Source organism: Colobus angolensis, unplaced genomic scaffold, assembly GCF_000951035.1.
Source record: "Colobus angolensis palliatus isolate OR3802 unplaced genomic scaffold, Cang.pa_1.0 Scaffold472, whole genome shotgun sequence".
NCBI classification, from domain to species: Eukaryota; Metazoa; Chordata; class Mammalia; order Primates; family Cercopithecidae; genus Colobus; species Colobus angolensis.
In genome coordinates, this window is record NW_012118177.1 from 1,828,465 (window position 1) to 1,848,933 (window position 20,469).

At 43.6% G+C, this 20,469-nt stretch overlaps 1 protein-coding gene across 1 annotated transcript in view; it reads right to left on the reverse strand.

The window, feature by feature from the left end:
- COL4A6 (collagen, type IV, alpha 6) overlaps positions 1 to 20,469 on the reverse strand; it is a 155,521-nt gene that overhangs the window by 24,152 nt on the left and 110,900 nt on the right. The window contains exons 13-25 of the mRNA XM_011958747.1: positions 17,532 to 17,591; positions 16,123 to 16,167; positions 15,575 to 15,628; positions 14,669 to 14,738; positions 13,526 to 13,633; positions 12,434 to 12,574; positions 11,434 to 11,538; positions 9,554 to 9,714; positions 8,901 to 9,080; positions 8,148 to 8,331; positions 1,890 to 1,961; positions 1,508 to 1,615; positions 205 to 426 (exon numbers count right to left, since the gene is read on the reverse strand). Coding sequence (XP_011814137.1) covers positions 205 to 426; positions 1,508 to 1,615; positions 1,890 to 1,961; positions 8,148 to 8,331; positions 8,901 to 9,080; positions 9,554 to 9,714; positions 11,434 to 11,538; positions 12,434 to 12,574; positions 13,526 to 13,633; positions 14,669 to 14,738; positions 15,575 to 15,628; positions 16,123 to 16,167; positions 17,532 to 17,591 — 1,510 coding nt within the window. The remainder of the gene's footprint in view (positions 1 to 204; positions 427 to 1,507; positions 1,616 to 1,889; positions 1,962 to 8,147; positions 8,332 to 8,900; positions 9,081 to 9,553; positions 9,715 to 11,433; positions 11,539 to 12,433; positions 12,575 to 13,525; positions 13,634 to 14,668; positions 14,739 to 15,574; positions 15,629 to 16,122; positions 16,168 to 17,531; positions 17,592 to 20,469) is intronic.

Consider the following 20,469-nt stretch of genomic DNA (forward strand, 5'->3'; position numbering starts at 1 on the left):
GGTCACTTTTGGAATTACTAAGACAGTAAAGTTGGCTCAGGCCATTTAAGGAAAATTTCACAAAAGGAAGGGACAGAATAAAATATTTCATTTTAACCCCTTAATTAAACCATCACCCCGGATTCATGCAAGTATTCATGGAAGTATACAAATTAATATAAGGCTTTCTGTAGATTGCTCGATAATTGGGGCAAAAAGAGTCACCCTTGAGTCCTGGAAGGCCAGAGTCTCCAAGAAGTCCTTTGTCCCCTGTTAATCCTTGTAGGCCTTGTTTCCCCGGAGCACCATTTTCAGCACCAAAGATATCACCAGTGGCTCCCTTGGAACCAGGTAAACCTGGACTCCCAATCGTCCCAGGCAAGCCATCTTTTCCAGGGAGCCCAGGAAACCCAGGCAAACCCTTCTCCCCACGAGGTCCAGGAAATCCTAAATGTAAAAAGATGAACATAAAAGACCATGGCTGTTGAGAAGCAATTTGTCTGGGTACAGATCTCTGAGACAGATTTTTCTAATATGAAAGTTAACATATTAATAATATATGTCACTTCTCTTGAAGGTCAGGAGTCTCTGTTCCTGCGAGGCCTTGTGCAGAGGCAGGGACTGGGCCCTGCGACCTGGAGGAGGTTCTAGTTCTGGGAGGTGGGGCTGTTGGTGGAGGTCCACAACCTGTTCCTGAGGCTCCTATAATTGTCGAAGAACACACACCACCCCATAGCATCCTGGGAAAAGCTCAGCCTCTTCTGGAGTTCTCTAGCTTCTGCTGTCATGCCTCCCTCTTCTTGGGTGGGGAGAGGGTAGTGGAGGGGACCCTGGAGCACATGGTCCAAGATGAGCCCCGAGCCCTAGAGCAGTTGCGGTTCTCAAACCTGAGCAAGCATCACAATCATCTGGGATAACACACAGATTACCAGGCCCATCCCCAGAGGTTATGATCAGCAGATCCTGTGGAGAGGCAGATAATTTGCATTTCCATCAAGTTCCCAGGTGATGCTAATGCTGGCCCATGGAGTACAGTTTGAGGACCACTGGTACAGTGAAGAATCATGAAGCTCAAGTTGGAACAAGAGAGTGTGAGAAAAGGGATAGAAATGGACAGCTTCCCTCTGACTGATCTCAGTCTCTTTCACTGACCCTTAAGGAGTTGATCCAGGAAACTCATAGAACTGGCAGACAACCTGGCAGAGTTACACCTCTGTCATTAGTGGTTTAGTGATCTCAGACAAGTCATTTCCCATCTGGGCCTCAGTTTACTCATCTGAAAGTTAAGCGGTTGCCCCAGCTGATTTTGAATGGTCCTTATTGCTCTAATATGCTGTCATTCTATGGCTGTGTGCTGTGTCTTGCCTGGGTATAAAATTAAACCATCCTACCTACACCAGAGAGCAAACTTGACTTCCTGTAATTGGCAGAGGGCTACCACAACCCAAATACACACACACACACACACACACACACACACACACATACACACACAAAGAAGCAGGTGAGGAGACACTCTTTTTCTTACCTGGTAATTCAGGAAGATGAACCAATCCTGGACTCCCTGGCTTTCCTTTATTTCCACTTGATCCAGGCTGGCCTGGGGTCCCAGGGAGGCCTCGGGACCCTTTAGGGCCTGAAAACCCAAATGTAAGCAGTGAGGGGAAAGGAAAGTCAGTGTGCTGGGTATGATTTGTGATATTCAGTCACGAATCCCAGTATCTTGGAGAGCCTCTCCTCGTCTCAGCTCCCCACACTACCCTCTCCAGCAGCCATCCTGTTTCCTCAATCCTCAAGGCTGCCCTCAGGAGGAATGTGGATCCCCAAATACTACTGGGCTACCCTCTGCTTCCTTTGCCTCATGGCCCTTACAAGAGTGTTTAGTGGCTTTCTCTGGCCTCATTCCATACCTGGGAATCCGGGAGTGCCTGGAAATCCTGATGGACCATATGACCCAGGAATAATACAGGGCAGGGTGATTCCTGTAAATGGTAACATGTATGCATTCAGTGAACCCACTGAGTCAGGGAAGATTTCTCCCTAGTACGCTCCTTTACTTCTATTCCATTTAATGGGACAGCCAAGTTCTTCCCACTCAGCAGCTGGGAGCCCACATAGGAAAACCTTGGCATCATTAGCTCTGGGGAGTTACACCCAGTACAATTGCTTACAGATGAGAATGCTCCTAGTGTCCAAATGCTAGGATATCACTTATCAAACCGCTGAGGCCCAGTGGGCAAACAGTCACCCATGCAGCAGATGTTGCCTAACAAGGTTTCTTAGAGATTGCCTGTGCAGGAACAGCAGCAAACAGCAATTGCCTACTCACCCTGCCCACAGACAGAGCCTCTCCCTAGGATGGGTGTTGGGGATTAGTCCTAAGGGTGCATTATGCTTATATGACTAGATTGGAGGGTTTGAAACCAAGATCCCTCAAGTTCTCATGTTTACCCTTTCCTTGGAATGAGGTTTTCCCCAAACCACTGGGTTCTTTTAATGCACTTCATGTGGGATCTACTGAAACCTATTGATTGTCTTTGGCCAAATGTACCAGTATGTCTGTACTATGCAAACACTTAAGACCGCTTTCTTGTCCATGACAGGCAAGTGGTGACCCTTTCCTCAGCTCCTTATTTGAAACTGTCAACTCTGCTACTCAAAGAGAAAAGGTAGCAATTTCAATATTCAAGATGTCAAAATTGGCATGCATAGCCCTTCCCCTAGCAAATTCTCCCTTGCTCATTCATAATGCAAATAAAAAGAGTCTATAAGATCACAGAGGGGAGGTTTAATAAAATACTGGTGAACAAATTGTTTGCGGGCTCCCTCAAGTGCCATTTACAAACAATTGATATGCTAATTACATAAGTCTTGCCTATTCATTAAAACAATCCTCCAAGGTCTGCTTTAAACTACAGAGCCAACAGTTTTAATACACATCTATAGCTTTTGCCTGTATTTAAATCACAAACTACATTTCTGAAAAATATGTACACAGCCTATGATTCAAACTGCTTACTGAACTCACTGGCATTCCTCCCCTGATCCCACTTCTATTTTCCTAAATCAAGAATGGGAATTGAACAGTATAATGTATTGGTTAACAAGTTGGACTCTGAAGCCACAGACCTTAGCTGGTATCCTAGTTCTGCTGCTAACCAGCTGCGTGAACAAGATACTTAAACCTCTCTGAGCCTCATGGCAAAATGGGAACTACTTCTACTTTTCTCATATGGTGTCTGTGAGGATTACATGAAACTGTGCTACTAGCACTTAGCACAGTGTCTAGCACTCTGGTACATGCTCAATTAATAATAGTTCTTATTATCTTGAACTATTATCTTACGTAAGAATGAGTACTCAGTAGAGCTCCTGCAAGGCCATCGCCAGGTTAGTGACACTGCTTGTAGTCTGGGCAGCACTTTCTGCCTTCCAGACTTCAGGTTTCTGTAGTCATATTTCCAGAGGTGAACAGAAGGCTATAGGCCTGGATCCTCCTCCTCTGTAGGTGGTCAAACCCACCTCCATCCTACCAGACATCAAGATGACAGAGCTATTTCTGATAGCTATTTCCCTACTGTGGAAATATGCTCTACAGGCCAGCGCTTTGTGGTAAGATGCTTCACTGGGAGGGGGTTTTCAACCTTGTGCTTAGCTCAGGCCTGGGCTCTTTGAGTTAGGCTGAAGAATTTCCTCTAGAGGGTGTATCATGAGAGGGATCCTGCAAAAGACTCTCCTGCCCTCAACAATCTCAATAGCCCATTGGCTCTAATGTGTCAAACTCTAACATTACAGTTCCATTGTTTTATGTCTTAGGAAACAAACTTAGTAAAATAAAAATATCCCTGGGCTAGGTCCAAATATTAAGCCATTCATCCTTAATTTATCAGACTGATTTAATTGCTTCTTTTCATCTGTGACAGCCAGATAAAAACAAAGCCTTTAGAAGATGAAGCTGAGGACAGGCATCTGGAAAGGTTCCAGGATGAGAAAAATAATGGTCAAAGGAAAGATGGTTAGAAACCAGAGGAAATCAATGGCATATTTCTCTCAGTAATTTTGTCTCACACCTGTGTGCCACACCACACTTGTGTATTGTAAGCAGAGGTTCAAAATGGTGAGACGGAAGGACTTCAAGTCATACTGGTATCTGGCTCTTTTCCTTTATACTGTCTTCTACTTTACATTCCTGAATTCGGAGCCTTCTCAACAAAGCAGAAATCTGCTCTACCCATGTTCTGTTTAGTAATTCCAACAAATGAGCTAATTATTCACAATTTTTCCCATTAATGCCCAAATCCATTTTCAGAATAAAAAGAGTCTCTGGTTCCCAAGATTCTAACATCTCAATTTGTTCTGGGCCCAATAAGTAAAGTTCAGACATGTGTGGATCCTTTCAGGTACCTCTCAAGGCAGATTAAGGCCCCAGTAAAGTTCGGAAAATGAATTTGCTTAAGATAGAGGTCAGCCAAGCCATCGACATGCATGGTGAAGGAAGTCAGCCCTTCTCAGAGACTGCATGCCCACTCAATCCCGTACTGCCTGCTGTAAGAGGTATGTGCTAAGGAGCCTCTGAAGCAGTGATGGTGTCAGCCTTTGCATCCCAGCCTTAGGCTCCCGGCTCCCCAAACAGGGCATCCAGTGTGGTGCTCAGGCCATCGTGACTATCTGAGACAAAGGTAAACAAAAAAGGGATGTTTGGCTAAGACCAGTGTCTGAGAGCTTGTAGACCTAGCTAGCTCTCACCTCTCTCTGTGTCTAAGTCTCCTTTACCAACCTTCTCTCTGCAGCAGCAGTCACCTAGAGCAATCAAGTGAAGAAGAAAATTAAACTGGGACAGAAGTTCCTTGAGGCCCAAGGGAAGTCTTCTCAGCAGCCCAGATATGCCCACCAACAAAATCCCCTGTCTGAACTGAGTGGAGAGCACTGGCACCCACATGAGATCAAGCACACAGTCACCACAGTTCAGTAATAACCAGGGTGATTGATTACTATAAGCATCTGGAACAGAGCCTCTTTGGAAACAGCCAGTTGTCTGCTTGCCCAAAGTTTTTAATAATTCACACTAGCAGGCTGAAAGGCTTCTGATGATTACATCCTCTTTCCTGGCAATGCAGCTGTCCTAGTCTGGGCTACCATTGATTGGAGTGGGCACATTCAGGAATAGCATCTTAATTTTTTTCTAGCAACAGAAATGGCTACAATGCAAATGTTTGGGGACCACAGGTTATTTGTTTTTAAAACTGTGCAGAAAAAAAGGTAGGTTTGAAGAATTATATTTGGTTGTCATAGAAAAAGAAAGCTAATGCTCTTTATTAAAGTAATTTCTTGAAACTTTTCGTACTGCAAGAAGGACATGGTTATGGTTTGAATATGATTTGTCTTCACCAAAACTCATGTTGAGACTTGGTTTCCAGAGTGGCTGTGTTGGGAGGTGGTGCTTCTGAGAGGTAATTAGGTTGTTAGGATGGGTTAATCTCTTTCTCGGGAGACTGGGTTATTTCTCAAGGGAATGGATTCGTTCCCACAGGAGCAGACTGTTATAAAGCAAGGTTGCTTTTAGTGTTTGGACTCTTTTGCATGTGCTCTTCTGCTTTCCACAATGAGCTGAAGAAGCACAAGGCCCTCAACTTATGGGCTGCCCAATCTTGGACTTCCTAGCCTTCAGAATCATGAGCTATATAAACCTCTTTTCTTTGTAAATTACCCAGTCTCAGATATCCTGTTGTAGCAACAGAAAATGGAATAAGACAAATATTTTCTGCATAAGGCATCTCCCAGGCTATAGCTTACCATATCATATTCCTTAGAACTTTCTGTATCCAGGGACTAGTGATATTTGGGATACAAATTGTCCTGCAAGCTGCCTTCTGTTCACTCAGCAGGTTCTCAAATAGTTAAAATGTTGATAATAGCCAGAAGACTTGGAAGTGTGTAAGTTTATAAGTGTCATGTTATTATAACTCAGTTTAAAACCTTGTTGCTTGCAAAATGGTTTAATCTACACTGAAGACCCAATTAGGGGAGGAGCAGTAGAATGACCATGAGTAATGTCTCTGGGAACAGAGCTAGAAGCAAAGCTATAGCTAACACTAGGACTTCCAACAGGCAGAATGATTTTATTTGATAAATCCTTATGGCCAGGGGCAGAGGTTCACATCTGTAATCCCAGCATTTTGGGAGGCTGAGGCACATGGATCACTTGAGGTCAGGAGTTTGAGACCAGCCTGGCCAACATGGTGAAAGCGTGTCTTTACTAAAAATACAAAAATTACCCAGGTGTGGTAGAGGGTTCCTGTAATCCCAGCTACTCAGGAGGCTGAGGCAGGAGAATCGCTTGAACCCAGGAGGCAGAGGTTGCAGTGAGCCAACATCATGCCACTGCCCTCCAGCCTGGGTGCAACATCATGCCACTGCCCTCCAGCCTGGGTGAGAATGAGACTTCATCAAAAAAAAAAAAAAAAAAAAAAAAAGGAAAACGTCCTTACAACCTTCACAATAATTAATTTGTTAAATGAAATATTGACTCGGTTTTAAGTATCTTGAATTATCAAGTTTTAACCTGTACCATCAACCTTATTACACCGAATCACAAAAATAGATTTTGAAATAAATAAAATTTTGCAAGACCTGGTATCCTGTCTTCTTTTATTGTAATTCTTCAAGATGATAAGGTGGAAACAGGAGAAATATGTTTAAGAAACAGCCCCTTCGTTATTGGGAAGGCTCTTTCTTCTGCAAATAAATATTAGTCTCCTATGGAACACTGCACTATGCTAGGCATGTAAAGAGACTCTAAGAAGTATTACCATCCCTAGTATCAGGAGACTTACAATGCAGTTGGGGAAAGTAAAAGCATTAATGGAAGGAGATATATAATTTAAGTAGCAATGACATACTGTGGAGGCCAAGGGAAAGCTTAATGGAAGAAGTGGGGTTTATCTTGAACCCTGAAAGAGGCATATGATATGACTACACAAAGAGGAAGAGCACTCCAGAAAAAGGCAACATGGCAAAATCTTGAAGCTGGAAGTGAACACATTGTGTTTGGGTACAGTGAAGAAGACTGGTATCTTAGTTTTTTTGTTTCAATTAAGAGCATTATATAAGGTTGAAAAGGTTGGTTGTATCCATGTTTGGAGACTTCTGAATTCCAGGTTGAGGAGTTTGGACATTATATGATCTCTATTCAATTGGTACCATATGTGGCTTTGAACTAGGGGAGTTACATGATGATATTGGCACTTTACAGATTGGCTGCAGTGTTCATAATAGAATTGAATGTAAAAACTACTTAGGAAGTTGTTGTCATTCACTCACTTATCCATCCATCCATCCATCCATCCATCCATCCAACCACCCACTTATTCCAACAAGCCTATAGGTATTTGAAAACCTAGGCATGAGATAATGAGAGTTTAGTAGCAAGAAGAGAAGGAAAGAATATAAGAGGAATTGCAAAGGAAATAAGAGATAATCTCGAAATTTTAAACTTCAGATTATTGTAAGTGTGGTGTCACTAACGGAAGCATAGAAGTTGTGGAAACCCAGAAGCTGGGATGAACAGCTGTTCTGGCTGTATTGAAGACTAGTTATTAGCATAGCACCTTCATAAACTATAACCAGGACTGTTACACATAATTCCTAAAATTCAAGTAGAAAAAGAAGTTATATAAAGAGGAAGGCATTAAGGGATAAAATGGGGATTAGACTATATGCAACTAGATTTCTGCCCAATCTGAGATTCCATGAGTTGAGGAAAGGTTTTTCCCAGCTGATGATATTACCACACAATTTAGAGGGCACCTTGTCCAATCTCCCACTCATTGCTTTGATGACATTTGCAATAAGTGGTCATCCATCTTCTTCTTGAACTCTTCCAGGGATTATGAGCTCATAACCTCCCTTGGTAGCTCTGTTACATTTTCAGACTGCTTTGGTAGGAAGTCCTTCACTAAGCAGAGTGGAAATCTGTATTATTCTGTCCCCTAAGCTTACCACAATACAATCATAATACTTTTTTTCACATGCAAATCCTTCAGGGGGTTGAAAGTACTGATTATGGTGAGACAAGTCTCTTCTTATGATACATTTCATGCACCTGGGTCATATCCACTCTACAAGGGGTCAAATTTCCAAGTCCAAAGCCATCTGATTCTATGACTCACCCTTAGATCCAGGAGGGCCTTGTTGTCCCGGCAATCCATCCTTGCCTTTATCTCCAGGAAGCCCACGGGGTCCAGGAAGTCCTGGTAACCCAGTTCCTGGGAGGCCAGGTGGACCAGGATGGCCTTTTTCACCAGGAAGTCCAGGTAACCCCTTTTCACCTGGGAAGCCCTGCCCACCATCACCCTAGACAACACAGAAAGAAAAGAATGAAAATTCAACTCAGAGATTTATCTGGACAGTCCTCTGACTACAAGAAAGAGGTAGCCAGTGTGACCAAATGCTTTGTGTTTTGTTAAAATTATCTATCATCATCATAGTTTATCAATCAGTCTCCTCTGACTTTGGTTAGTGGATATGAATCTTGTCTCCTCTGGATGATCTAACAACGCAAAAGTTTCTGGATAGGGGTGAGGAAACAGGGCAAGAAATGAGCAGGATAATAACAACCCTAGAGATCACAGAAAGTGGCTAGATTACTTGAGGAGAAAAGTCACTGAGAAGCTGAAGTATTTCTAAGTCATATGGTCAGGTGTTACTAGCATTTATCAAATGAGACAATGATCCATTCTGAGAAAATGATTCCCACTTTACATAAAGGAAAAGCAAAAAGCAAAAAGTTTCAGTGCCAGAGGTGGGACAAGGTGCTCTAGACTCTGTTCTTCCCTGTTTCATGGTCCAGTGGCCATCAGACCCCCCAACAAAGTCAGGTGTAAAGATCTGTAGAGCTAATCACCCAGGAACGATCAACTTACCGGAAGTCCTGGCAGACCTGGGAGACCTGGTACTCCGTCGTTGCCTGGTTTTCCTATTATACCAGGGAAGCCCTGGGAGCCAGAATCACCGCGATCCCCTGGCATTCCTGAGACTGTACTGAGAATTGGTTCCCCCTTCTTTCCTTTGGGTCCTGAAGGACCCGGAGACCCAACTAAGCCCTGACAAAGAGAGAAGAGGGAGGAGTCAGAAGCTGCAGACTTCATAGAATTCTGGCACTTAGCATTATGACTTAGAGCAGAACCTTGGCACTGTTATAGACACTGATTATGTTGTAATCTTGAATAACAGTTGCCCATTTATTTTTGCACCTTTTGTAAATTTTGAAATCTTTGAAGATGGAAACCTCACCTTAATTCCTATTTTATCTTCATGGGCCAGCACATTGCTAGGCAAACGTAAACAATGTTGTGGAAGGAAGAAAGTGGGGAAAGAGAGAAGGGAAAATAGGCAGGTTAAAGCAGAAAGGACTTTAAGAGACTCTATAGTTAGACTTCCTGTTGTAGATCAAAACCCCAAAACTTTGTTTTAATCCCATCTCTCTTGTATGCACTTTAGAAAAGTAATTGGGGGGATTGAAGGGCACTAGAAAGATTCCATTGCTTCCTCAGGGTCAAAGTTTGGCAAGACTTACTGGAGCCCCTGCTGGGCCCTGTGCACCCCCAGAGCCTCGATCTCCTCTGGCTCCTTTAAGGCCTGGAAGGCCTATGAGACCTCGTGGACCAGGTGGGCCTGGTTCCCCGGGTGGTCCAGTGTTGGGAACACCACCGTCACAAGCACAGAAACCTGAGTCTCCTGGGAGAAAAAGACAACATAGAACGAAGTGGGTCATTTTTTTTTTTTCTAAGAAGAATGAAGAATTGATAGTGGTTATTTGTGACTTGAACAACTCCATGGAGGCAATCTGAAGGCTTGCAGAGAACACACTCAAATGAACTTGGTTTACTCTCCAGCAGAGTACGTCTGTGTTAGTGGTTCAGATTTTGTTAGTCAGGGATGAGGCTCAGCCATCAGTAAGTCTAAAGTATAGCCGTAGTTGAGAACCACTGACCTATACTAACCAGCTGAGAGTCTGGAATTCAAGCCGCTCAAAGATTTTTTTTTACCAAAATGTCTTTTCACCTGACTTTTGTACACATGACACAAATGTGTACATATTTTTGTACACTTTGAGACAAATGCCAAATAAATAATGAGAGGGATTTCAACAAAGCACCTTTGAAGAGGTATCAAGGAGTCACTAGCACTATGGTCCAACTCCCTATATCTTCCGTGCTTATTGTCTGGAAAATGAGAATTGGTGCCAACATCAGTGACTCTGAGTTTCCTAAGATTCTGAAGGCCCCTTCTTACTTTTAGAAAACTGATGATTCCTAAAACTCTAAGAGAATAGTCTGTTCTTCAGATTAGTATTTCTTGAGTGTGATCCTGCATCAGTCACCTGTGATGGTTGCTTATAAGGCAGCTTGCTGGGCCCTATCTCAGTCCTAATTGCTCAGTCTCAGGGGGCCAGACCAAATAATCTAATTTTTAATAACCTCCCCTGGGTGATTCCCATGTGTAATGAAGTTTGAGAATCCCTATCACTATTCCATACTTAGGGAAAATCTTTCAGCTTCTTGGAAATACAGAATGGGAAGCATCAGAAATGTCCCTCTTTTAGGACTGTGAATGGTATCAAGAAATACACCAGCTTTGTAGTGAGTTAGGTAAGGGCCAAAATTAACATCTAAGTTAATTTAATGCCCTTTTCCATTAAATAGTTTGCCTGGGACCTGAATAGTAGAGAATAAGCTTTCAGGCATTTCTTAACCAGCCTCTATATACTTAGGTAACGACATTTTATGACAGAGCAATGAGAAAGGAGAGGAGTAAGTTAGAACTCCTCTGTTTGAGCCTGAGGAAAGCAGTTCATTCCTAGAGATCTTGAATAACTGAACCCTAGGCCATCCCAAAACCCCTCTCCAGTCAGTAGTTTCACTTCTTCCTCCACCCTGGCCTAGGCCACAACCATAATGAATTGACTAATTGAGCATCTTCCCCTCACAGTAAGTGATAGAAGGGGGAAATGACCCAAAGGCAGCTGCGGTCATTGATCAGTTCTCCAACACCAGTGGGGGCTAGGGTTGTTTTCTCGGAGCCAGTTGGGTTTTACAGAGTGCCAGGTCTTGACCTGTTCAGAGCACTTCGCTTAAGGCTGAAGGTAATAAGTGGCTTACATCCTTGGTCTTGCAAACTGGGAGGGGTAGCAGCATGCACTGGTTAACAGCCTGGGCTGCAGGTAGAGGAGAAAGAAAAGGAAGCCTGCGAACAACTTGGTCCTGTGTGACCTCCATTGCCAGCCTCAGTCTTAGAGACCCAAATGTAGCACTTCTAACAATCTTGTAATCAAAGCCCCAAACAAGATCCACAATTGCTTCTGTTTAGGTTCCCCAGGCTGTTGGTTTTCTCATTCCCCATAAAGCCTTCCCTAAGGAGTTTGGAGGACCAAGAAACTCAAGGTGACAAAATCACCTTTTATTCCTTTGAGGCCTGGGTTTCCTTTTGGACCTTGTTCTCCTCGGAGACCAGGGAACCCTGGCTCTTTGTTGTGTAGAGTTTCGGTCTCAGATTCTGGACCTTTGGGTAAAAAAAAGATAAAGGATTAGCAACTTGTATAAGCCTGATGACTTCCCTGACTCACCACAGCAGCTCAATCACCAAGGCCCAAGTCCTTGAGGCTCAACAACCAGAGCAGAGACAAAAAAATAAAATTCAAGACCGGGACCCCAAATCTACAGCAAGGAGTCAACAGGACCTCTGTTGGCTCAGTTCACTCTACTAATATTTATGGAATGTCCATTATGTTCCAGGCACTGTACAAGACAATGGGGTTAGAGGAATGAACAAGGTAGCTTCTAAAACTCAGCAGTACCAATGTCTACCCCAGAAACCTCCCTTAGGACAAAAGAGGAAAGAGGTGCAAGCTGCAGTGGATATGGGCTTTAAGGTACAAAGAAACATTCTGGGCAGCATTTCCAGCTTTTCTCTCAGAATCCAGAATCTCACACTCAAGTAGGAGATCTAAGAAGGACAAGCCCTGTGTAGGCTTTTAGCAGCCACCTCAAGGGTCCAGGCTTGGCTTCTTGTTTTCTCAGTCTCTCAGCCCACCCCATTGGAGCCTTGTGGACCAGGGCAAGCTCAAAATAACCAATGCTGCTTCTTTAGGAGCTGAAAAAACAGACTTAAAGGCTGAGAACAGTGAAAGATGGAGTGGGAATGGGTACAAAACTTGGAAGACATTAGGCCCTAGTTTGCTTGTTCCTTGATGGAGAACATTCTGCTGTTATCATTAACTGGTAGAGGCAGGGATCTGACTCAGAGACGATGGGGCCTTCATGGCTGCCCCTCTGCAATTATCATGTATCTTGGCTTAGCTGTTTCACCTGTGAGATGCCCCCTCAAAAATCATGACTGTTCTGTAGTCTGGATCACATCTGAGTCTTGAGACCAAAAAGAGAAATGAGTAACTTACTAGGTGGGCCTGGTGGACCTGGTGGGCCTGGCAAACCATCTCTGCCAGGGAGGCCAGCTGCTCCAATTGTGGTACGGCCTGGGTTTCCTTGGTCCCCCTTCAGCCCTGGAAATCCCTGAGGCCCTAGGGCTCCTGGGACACCTGGAAAAATAAGCCCACACACAAATGCTCATTATATCACCCCACTCTCTGGAGTATTCCTATCTGTGGCATATGTTGGAAACAAATCCAAGGAAGAATTTAGGGAAGCATTTGCCCTTCTCTTGCATCAGAGTTAGAAGGATCCTTAGGGATCAATTAGCCTAATCTCTTGGGAAACTGAGACCCAAAGAAGACAGGAAACATCATCAGGGGCCCAGCATTTCTCAGTGGCAAACCTGAGAGGAAAATCTGGGTCTCTAACCTTTCACGTCTTGATTTTTTCCCAACTTGGTGCTGGGGCCAGCTGTACCATTTCCAGGTGACTGCTTTAAAACCATAGGTATCCTCACAGCAGCCCATCTCCAAGGAATTTGGAAACTGGTGACTTTAAAAGTAAAAGTGGAGCTTTATATCTGGGGCATCACTGCATCCCAGACTCTGGCATGCCTTTTTCCACATGTCACTATAGAATGACATATGGATGTGATTAGTTCAAGAGTGTTACCCACAGGATCCTGGGACCATTCAGTACCTGGCTGAATCCTACAGCAAGGTTCTGGGTACAAATCTTCATCTGGGCTTTTGCTAGCCCCTCTTGGCAAGCATCAACTGGGATGGCACATCCACAGGAAGGTGACAAAGCTCTAGTAACTCAACCCAGGACCCCTCTTGTTGCTGCAAACCGCAGTGACAGTCTAGGATTGCCTGTCCAGCTATGATACATTATTTAAGCCAAAAACAAAAGCTGCTCACCCAGGCCCTCCCTACCCCCACATACGTTAGCCTTGGGCTGGCAGTCGGGAACCTACTGACTATAGCCTACCTCTTCTTTGACTTTGGCTAGGTGTGTGCCCCAACCCAGAGGTACAGAAGGGAATGCTAGGAACCACAGTGTATAGAGGACTGATCTGCACAAGAGATGGGTTAGTTTTTTTTTTTTTTTTTTTTTACCTGATAATGCTGGCGAGCCAGGGACACCAGATGGGCCACGCGGGCCCTGGATGCCTTCATCTCCTTTAAGGCCTGGGAGGCCAGGTACACCAGGGTCTCCAGGATTACCTGGCATCGTAATAAAAGACAGCAGTAAATAAAGGCAGAGGAGGCCCACAGATGCTACAAAATGCCCAAGAAGAGGTGCAGGGAGCTGTCCTGGCATTAGAAGTGCCTTTCTTGCCCTTCCCAAGTCTCTCACACTAATGGCCTCACATGATAATTGGTCTTCTGGAGCCAAGGGGCCTTCTGGAGCCAACATTAGTGTATTAAGAATTGGTCTGGCCACGGCCTGCCTTTCATGGTAAGCTCTGGTAAGTACTTCTTCTTCTTCTACCACTAATCTGCTGTAATGCCTAAAATGTCTACCATTTGGATTAAGATGTTGAAGTCCACTATTTATGTTACACATATATGTTTCCTGTGAGTGGCACACAGGAAGCCACTGTCAAATATTAATACCAAACCGGGCATCGGCCTTAGAGGATGAGAGGAGAGGGATAAGTGGGAAGACCCATGAAAGAGTCACTACAGTAGAAGCCTTTGGTCAAATAAGAAGTAGCTGGAGATACTGGGCATCTCAATATTTGGAGAAGGTAAAGGGAAGAGTTGCGCACACACAATAACTAGGACAAGGAGAGATGAAGACAGACTTTCTAAGCATCATACTCTTGAGGGCTCTCAGCCACTTGCTCCCCTAACCAAAGGTGCTTTTCCACTTCCTATGAAATTGTCAAGCTCAAACATGCATGGAATCACCTACATGAGGCCCTGAGTATTCCATAGTATCAAACTGAAGTCAGCCCAGCTAGGGGGTGGTTATCCATCCTTCCCAAAGCATCGCCAGGAGAACCATTTTCACCAAATTCAGGCCCAGGCAGACCCCAATCCCAGGCTTAGTGGACTCAACACAAAAACAGGGTGCTGGGCTTGGCCAAGAGATTGGAGTTAGCTTTATTACCCAAGTTCAGGAGCCATGAGGGGCTCTTGGGTGTGTCAAGTTTAGCAACAATCGAGTAACTAAGTATCCTTTAATAATTACAGGGGATATTAGGATTAAATTTCCTGTCTTTATTTTCTACTCAAATTAATGAGAAGTTGCACCTGAGATCACAGCACCATCTATATCGATGAAAACATCTGGGCCTGGCAGGCCAATGTCACCCTTTTCACCCTGCAAAGATTAAGTACATTAAACACAAATGTTTCCATGTCCTTATTACCCAAGATCTATGTGCCATTAAAGCCCATCCCTAGGAAAATGAAAGGTTCTTCCTTCTATAACCCTGGATTTTCAGGGTCAACTAGTCTATAGGTTAATTTCAAAGTCCCATAAATTTAAGATGAAGGTGACACAAAGCAGGCCAGAGGCCTAACATTCAGTTGCAAAACTGTCAAGGACAGGGTATCCCAATTTTATTTTGCAACTCTACTCAAGGACAGTCTGCTCTGGGCCTTGACTGTACCTAAGTAGTGCTAAGGAGAGAAGAGAGTTTTACCTTTTTTCCACTCTCAACAGGCCTGGGCCTCTACTACCATCACAACTCTCGTTAGTGGATGATGTCAGGCAGAGGAAATTAAAGGAGTTCTAATACTCCCCAAAGACAGACTTAGGTACCAAAAACACATACAGTGGCATATCCAGGGTGTGATGGTGGCAGTTATATGCCCCAGGTGTAGGCAAAAAGGGGATGCATTGTCTGTAGAGAATTTAAAACAGTAATAAAACCAACAGTTGGCAATTCTAAGCAATATGAATAAAATTTTCCTCATCTGTGGGATGGACTTGATCTCACCAGCCCCCACCCCTTAGTTTACCACTGATCAAGTAGTATCTAAGAAATGCTCATTAGCAGCTTTGTGTATTCAAAGTAGGTTACATGCATTTCTTGAGAAAAAATTGAAACTTAAAAGGTCAAAATATTAAAAATACTTCATCTTATATACAGACATTTGTGGTAATTCACCCTTCTACCTACCAACCCTGGATTTTTCACTTCCCAACTTTACCTCAATTCCTTGGAATCCATTAAGCCCAGGAAATCCCAGGGTCCCTTTCTTGCCCTGTGACAGAAACATAGTTACCACTAAGTTGAAAGTATGAGAGCATAAGAGAGTCTGGTCTTTGGATTAAGCCAGGGCAAATGGCACAGGGATCTTGGATGATATTGCAGGGTATGTGTGGCTTCTATCTGACTCTGGAAGCTGTAAAATCTCCCAGAAGACAATATGGCAGTAGGTAGCCAATTTACATATTAGGAGGTACAAGGGCCACAAGGCTAGACATGGATACAAGCAGGCTGGACTTGCTAGTCCCTGATAGCATGCCAAAGATGTATGACCACAGCATGGAATGGCAAGGCACTGAACTTGACACTGGATACCCATGTTCTTGAGTGAAAAGAAAAGAGAACAGTGGCTAAGATTATACCAAAAAAAAGGGAGATGAACAATTTGCATTATAAGTAATGTCTCCCTTTGGCCATGTTAAGTAAAGCAAGGGGGACTTTTAATTGGGATTTTATACACCAAGGCTTTAATGATATTAACCAAAATACCTGTTGCCCTGGAGAGCCTTGGACTCCTTCTGAACCCATGGGACCCTGTAAAGAAAATAGTTACACCTTAGAAAAATCAATAGGCTACCTAGAAAAAGCCACTAGACTTATATAACAGAGTTATACAACTGAGTTCAGGATTTAGCAGCTCCTAAAATCAGGTAAGCGAATGTTCCTAGACCTGGCTGAATAACTTTTTTTTTTTTTTTTTTTTTTTTTTAAGACAGAGTCTCACTCTGTCACCCAGGCTGGAGTGCAGTGGTACAATGTTGGTTCACTGCAACCTCCGCCTCCAGGGTTCAAGCGATTCTCCTGCCTCAGCCCCCCGAGTAGCTGGGACTATAGGCATGCGTCACCACACTTGGCTAATTTTTGTATTTTCAGTAGAGACAGGGTTTCACCATGTTGGCCAGGCTGGTCTCAAACTCCTGACCTCAAGTCATCCACCCGCCTCGGCCTCCCAAAGTGCTGGGATTACAAATGTGAGCCACTGAGCCTGGCCTAATGACTTCTTTCTAAGCACTAATCCACCAGGCTAAATAGCCACATGGAGCATTTTTTAAGAGCTAAATAAATGGAAACAGTTTAAGTAGTAGGTGGAATTTGATAGAAGGGTTGGGTGGTATTATACTTAGTCTGCATTAGTTCCAAGTCAGGAGATCTTTAAATAGATTATGGGAGGGCTTTGTCTTCCACCTCAAATGCATTCTTTGTTGGTGATTATATGTATTTTCAAGACAAGGGAGGGGGAAAAGTAGAGAAAGAAATGGCAGGGTAATGGATAAATATGGCTAAATACTCAAAGGACTCTTACTTAATAAACTTCATAGTCAACTTAACAACACAGTTCTCTAAAATGTTACTTCTTTGAGGCTAAGCTTGGCCCACTGCTTCTAGTTCAAGACCTAAGTGCCCGAAGCTAGGAATCAGAGAGGCTAATTATTTTTCCATTTCAAATGAGATTATTATTGGAAACTGTTGACTCCAAACATCACTCACTATGTTCTAGAACTTTCCAGGCTTGTGTCTGTCCTAAAAGGTTGCACTTGGCCCTCTTTCTTCCATTCCTGTGTCACTTCCGTGCTTAATTCCCTCAGAATAGAATGGAATGAAAGCAAGGCAACCCTCTTATCATTCTTTAGCCCAGAAGACAATGATGCATGACAGCAAGGAGATAAATAGGCTGAGGCGCCACCTAGAGTAGAGGGTGCCTCTTTCCTTTTCAAGAGAGTCATTCAATCAAGGGAATGGGGCTAAGAGAGAAGGAGGTCTTAGGAACCTGCCATTGGGTTGAGGAGAAACGAGAAGCTTAGGTGGCAATTAAGTTGCAAAACATAGAGAAGCAAACAGGAAAGCAAATGGACACGGTGACTTGACAGACCCAGGCAGGTAATATTCCAGGTTCGTACCCTAGGTCCTGGCAAACCAGGGATTCCCTTTTCTCCCTTTTCTCCAGTAGTTCCAAGGCCCTAAATGAAAAAAGAAACCACAAGTTATAATGTTTGTTTTCTCATCAGTCTCCTGGCTTCATCCAAAGCAAGGGGGCTATTTTAATTAAGCTCCATTCTCCCCTTAGGGAGGCTCACCATGCTGTCTCTTGTCACTGCCTGAGAAGCACGTAAGTTCTGAATATGAATTGGACCATTCATTCAAGGTCCCCCTTTGGTTCTAGAAGTAATGCCCCCCCACCCCACCCACAACACTGTTCCATGTATTTATAATATCATAGGCTAACAGCATAGAAATGATTAAATATCTAACCTTGCTGATTTTACAGACGAGGAAACCAACATATGGATGAATTAAAATTGAATGAGACAGCCAGATCTTGTGTTTTTCATTCCGGGAAACTTTCCATTAAGAAAAGGCTGCCTTCTATCATTTAGGAACTTGATTATTTGACCTACAAATGGAGGATTATGCAAATTCTTGGGGGTTGATACTAGGGGGAAGAGCAAGAGTTTTTCCCCTTTGGTGACATAATGAGTACAACATCCTTTTCAGTGGGAAGAAGTATTTCTATCTAGGCACGGTCTGAAACCCTACAGCTCCTGTACTGGGACTGTAGGGCTTTTGCCTGGCCCTAGAGATAGTCCAAAGGGGACTGTGAGATGGTCTCCAATCCCTCTTGCCCTGCTCATCGGAGGTGAGGATTTGTAGCCATGAATATGACTTGGGGATTCTCTAGGGAAAAGCAGGAACTCCAAGAAGCAGAGTGAGTAAGAAAGAACTTCCTCCCCTCTGGGTCCAAGGCAAATGTCTGGGACCCCAAGAAACAGAAGAGTTCGTTACTAAAGTGGACAAAGTTTTTCAAAGAAAACTTAAACGAGGCCACTGTGCTGTTGTTTAAAATTGTACTTTTTGGAGCACAGATTTAGCAAACAACATTTTGGCTTATTGTGAAAGTAAAGGAGGCAATGAAGGAAAGACACTAAATGTTGTGGAACATCTGTTGTCCCTTTAATGTGACCTGGCTCACCTGCTCAAATCCCATTTGTAGCTTTTTCTTCCTTTTACGTACATACTCAGTGCGCTCCCATGAGTACTGAAAGCTGGTTGAGCACCCCTTGGCTTTCTGGGCCCAGGGTTTTTCATTTTTGTTTCCTTTTGGCTAGTCATGTTTTTGTTTTTTTAATGTGGGTTGTTTTCACTGTCTTTTTATTGGGAGGAGAGTGTGTGTGTGTGTGTGTGTGTGTAGGATCCAATTCAAAGCAGGCTTTGGTCCCGTACTTACCTGTTCTCTTTTCTGCATTTATATAACTGTGCATCAAATAGCTCAGCCTTCATGCTACATTAAATTTCTAATGTGAAAGGCTCGTGGGTTAAACTGAATGCAAACTTATTTAAAATATTAGTTTTTCTGCATCAAACCAAGGCATGCTGCAACTTGGTGGAATGTCTATCGGCTTCTGAGGTCAAACACTTCAAGAAGCCTTCTCTGACCTGTTCATGAAATCTGTGGTGGCCCATGCTGCCCCAAACTCTTAAAGTGCAAAGATCGGTTGCATATGAAAGTTTTGTAAGCGTGAGGCCTATATTACACTCTCTTTTATCTTTCTCCAAGGCCCATTACTACAGTCTCAACACATACAAGGTGGTCCAGTAAATATTTGTTGAACTGAGTGGAATAATGACCTAGAGAACAAAACTGTTGCAAAGGGTGAAGGAAAGAATGTTCAGGAACCATCTTGTGCCCCCATCTGTCTTGCCCTCAGTTATAAATATAAGGGGGCCTTGTGCTAATTCTCCAGAAAGCAGAAGAGTCTTGCTTTCTCAGAGGGCCTGAGAGCTTGTGCTATAGTGTGAACAAAAATAAATATGTTTAAAAAAATGTAAAAAAGAAAAAAAAAGACAAATTTGTGTGTGGGGGTTAGAGCCAACAAAAGATAAATAGCTTGGCAAGACACTGGCTGTGCTGTAGGTTCAACTTGTCTCCAAGAATAGGGAGGCACTGTACAGGGACCCTGCTGAACAAGCTGTTCTAGCAAGATGCCCTGGGACTGGCCCCGTCACAGTCAGTCCTCCTCATGAGTAATCTTGCAAATGCTGCTCCCACACTCCTACTTACCCATGGCCTGGAAAGCCTCACTGGAGCTACCTTAACTGTTTCCAGGCCTGCTCCCCTGGGCTCTGGACTCCTGATGCTTTTTGGTTCTGAGGAGGCTCAACTGAAGAACCCCACCTACCTAGTAGTTACTCCTACTCAATAGTTACCTCAGGATTTGCCAGTTTCTTCTCTTATCCCTCCCCTCATCTATTCCATTTTTGCCTTCCCCTGTGTTTGCTAGTCCCTTGGACAGAGGGCACATGGATATACAATTCTCTCTGACGACCTCCATGGAAAGACCTGTGGCTACAAGTGTGAGCGTGTTGCTTGAGACAATGGGATAAAATGTGTGAGGTGAGGACTGAGCCAGAAAATCAGAGATGTTTGGCCACTGCAGAGGGGCCAAGAGAAAGAAGGAGAGGGGCAAATTTCTCAGGTTGGGCACTTCGTCTCTTACAAAGATTTGGACTCATATAGGAAGAAAACAAATAGTTAAAAGGAACATTTTGGATTCCATAGAGATTTCTGTCTTCAGTGCTGCCTTGTTTCTCAGTAAGTATGGATAATTGAAAGCTGATGTGAAGGCTTTGGATTTGAGAAGCACATTTCCTCTGAAAGGTCCAGAGTATCACAAATACATTACCACATTTCTCCTCATAACTTTTCTGTCATAAGGCATTCATATAAAGTACCTATGAATGTTCCCATTAAACAGATAGAGATATTAGGACTGTGAAGGAGTTACCTGATTTGGCCAAGGTCACACTTTGAATCTGTGCCAAAGTGGGCTGAGAATTCTG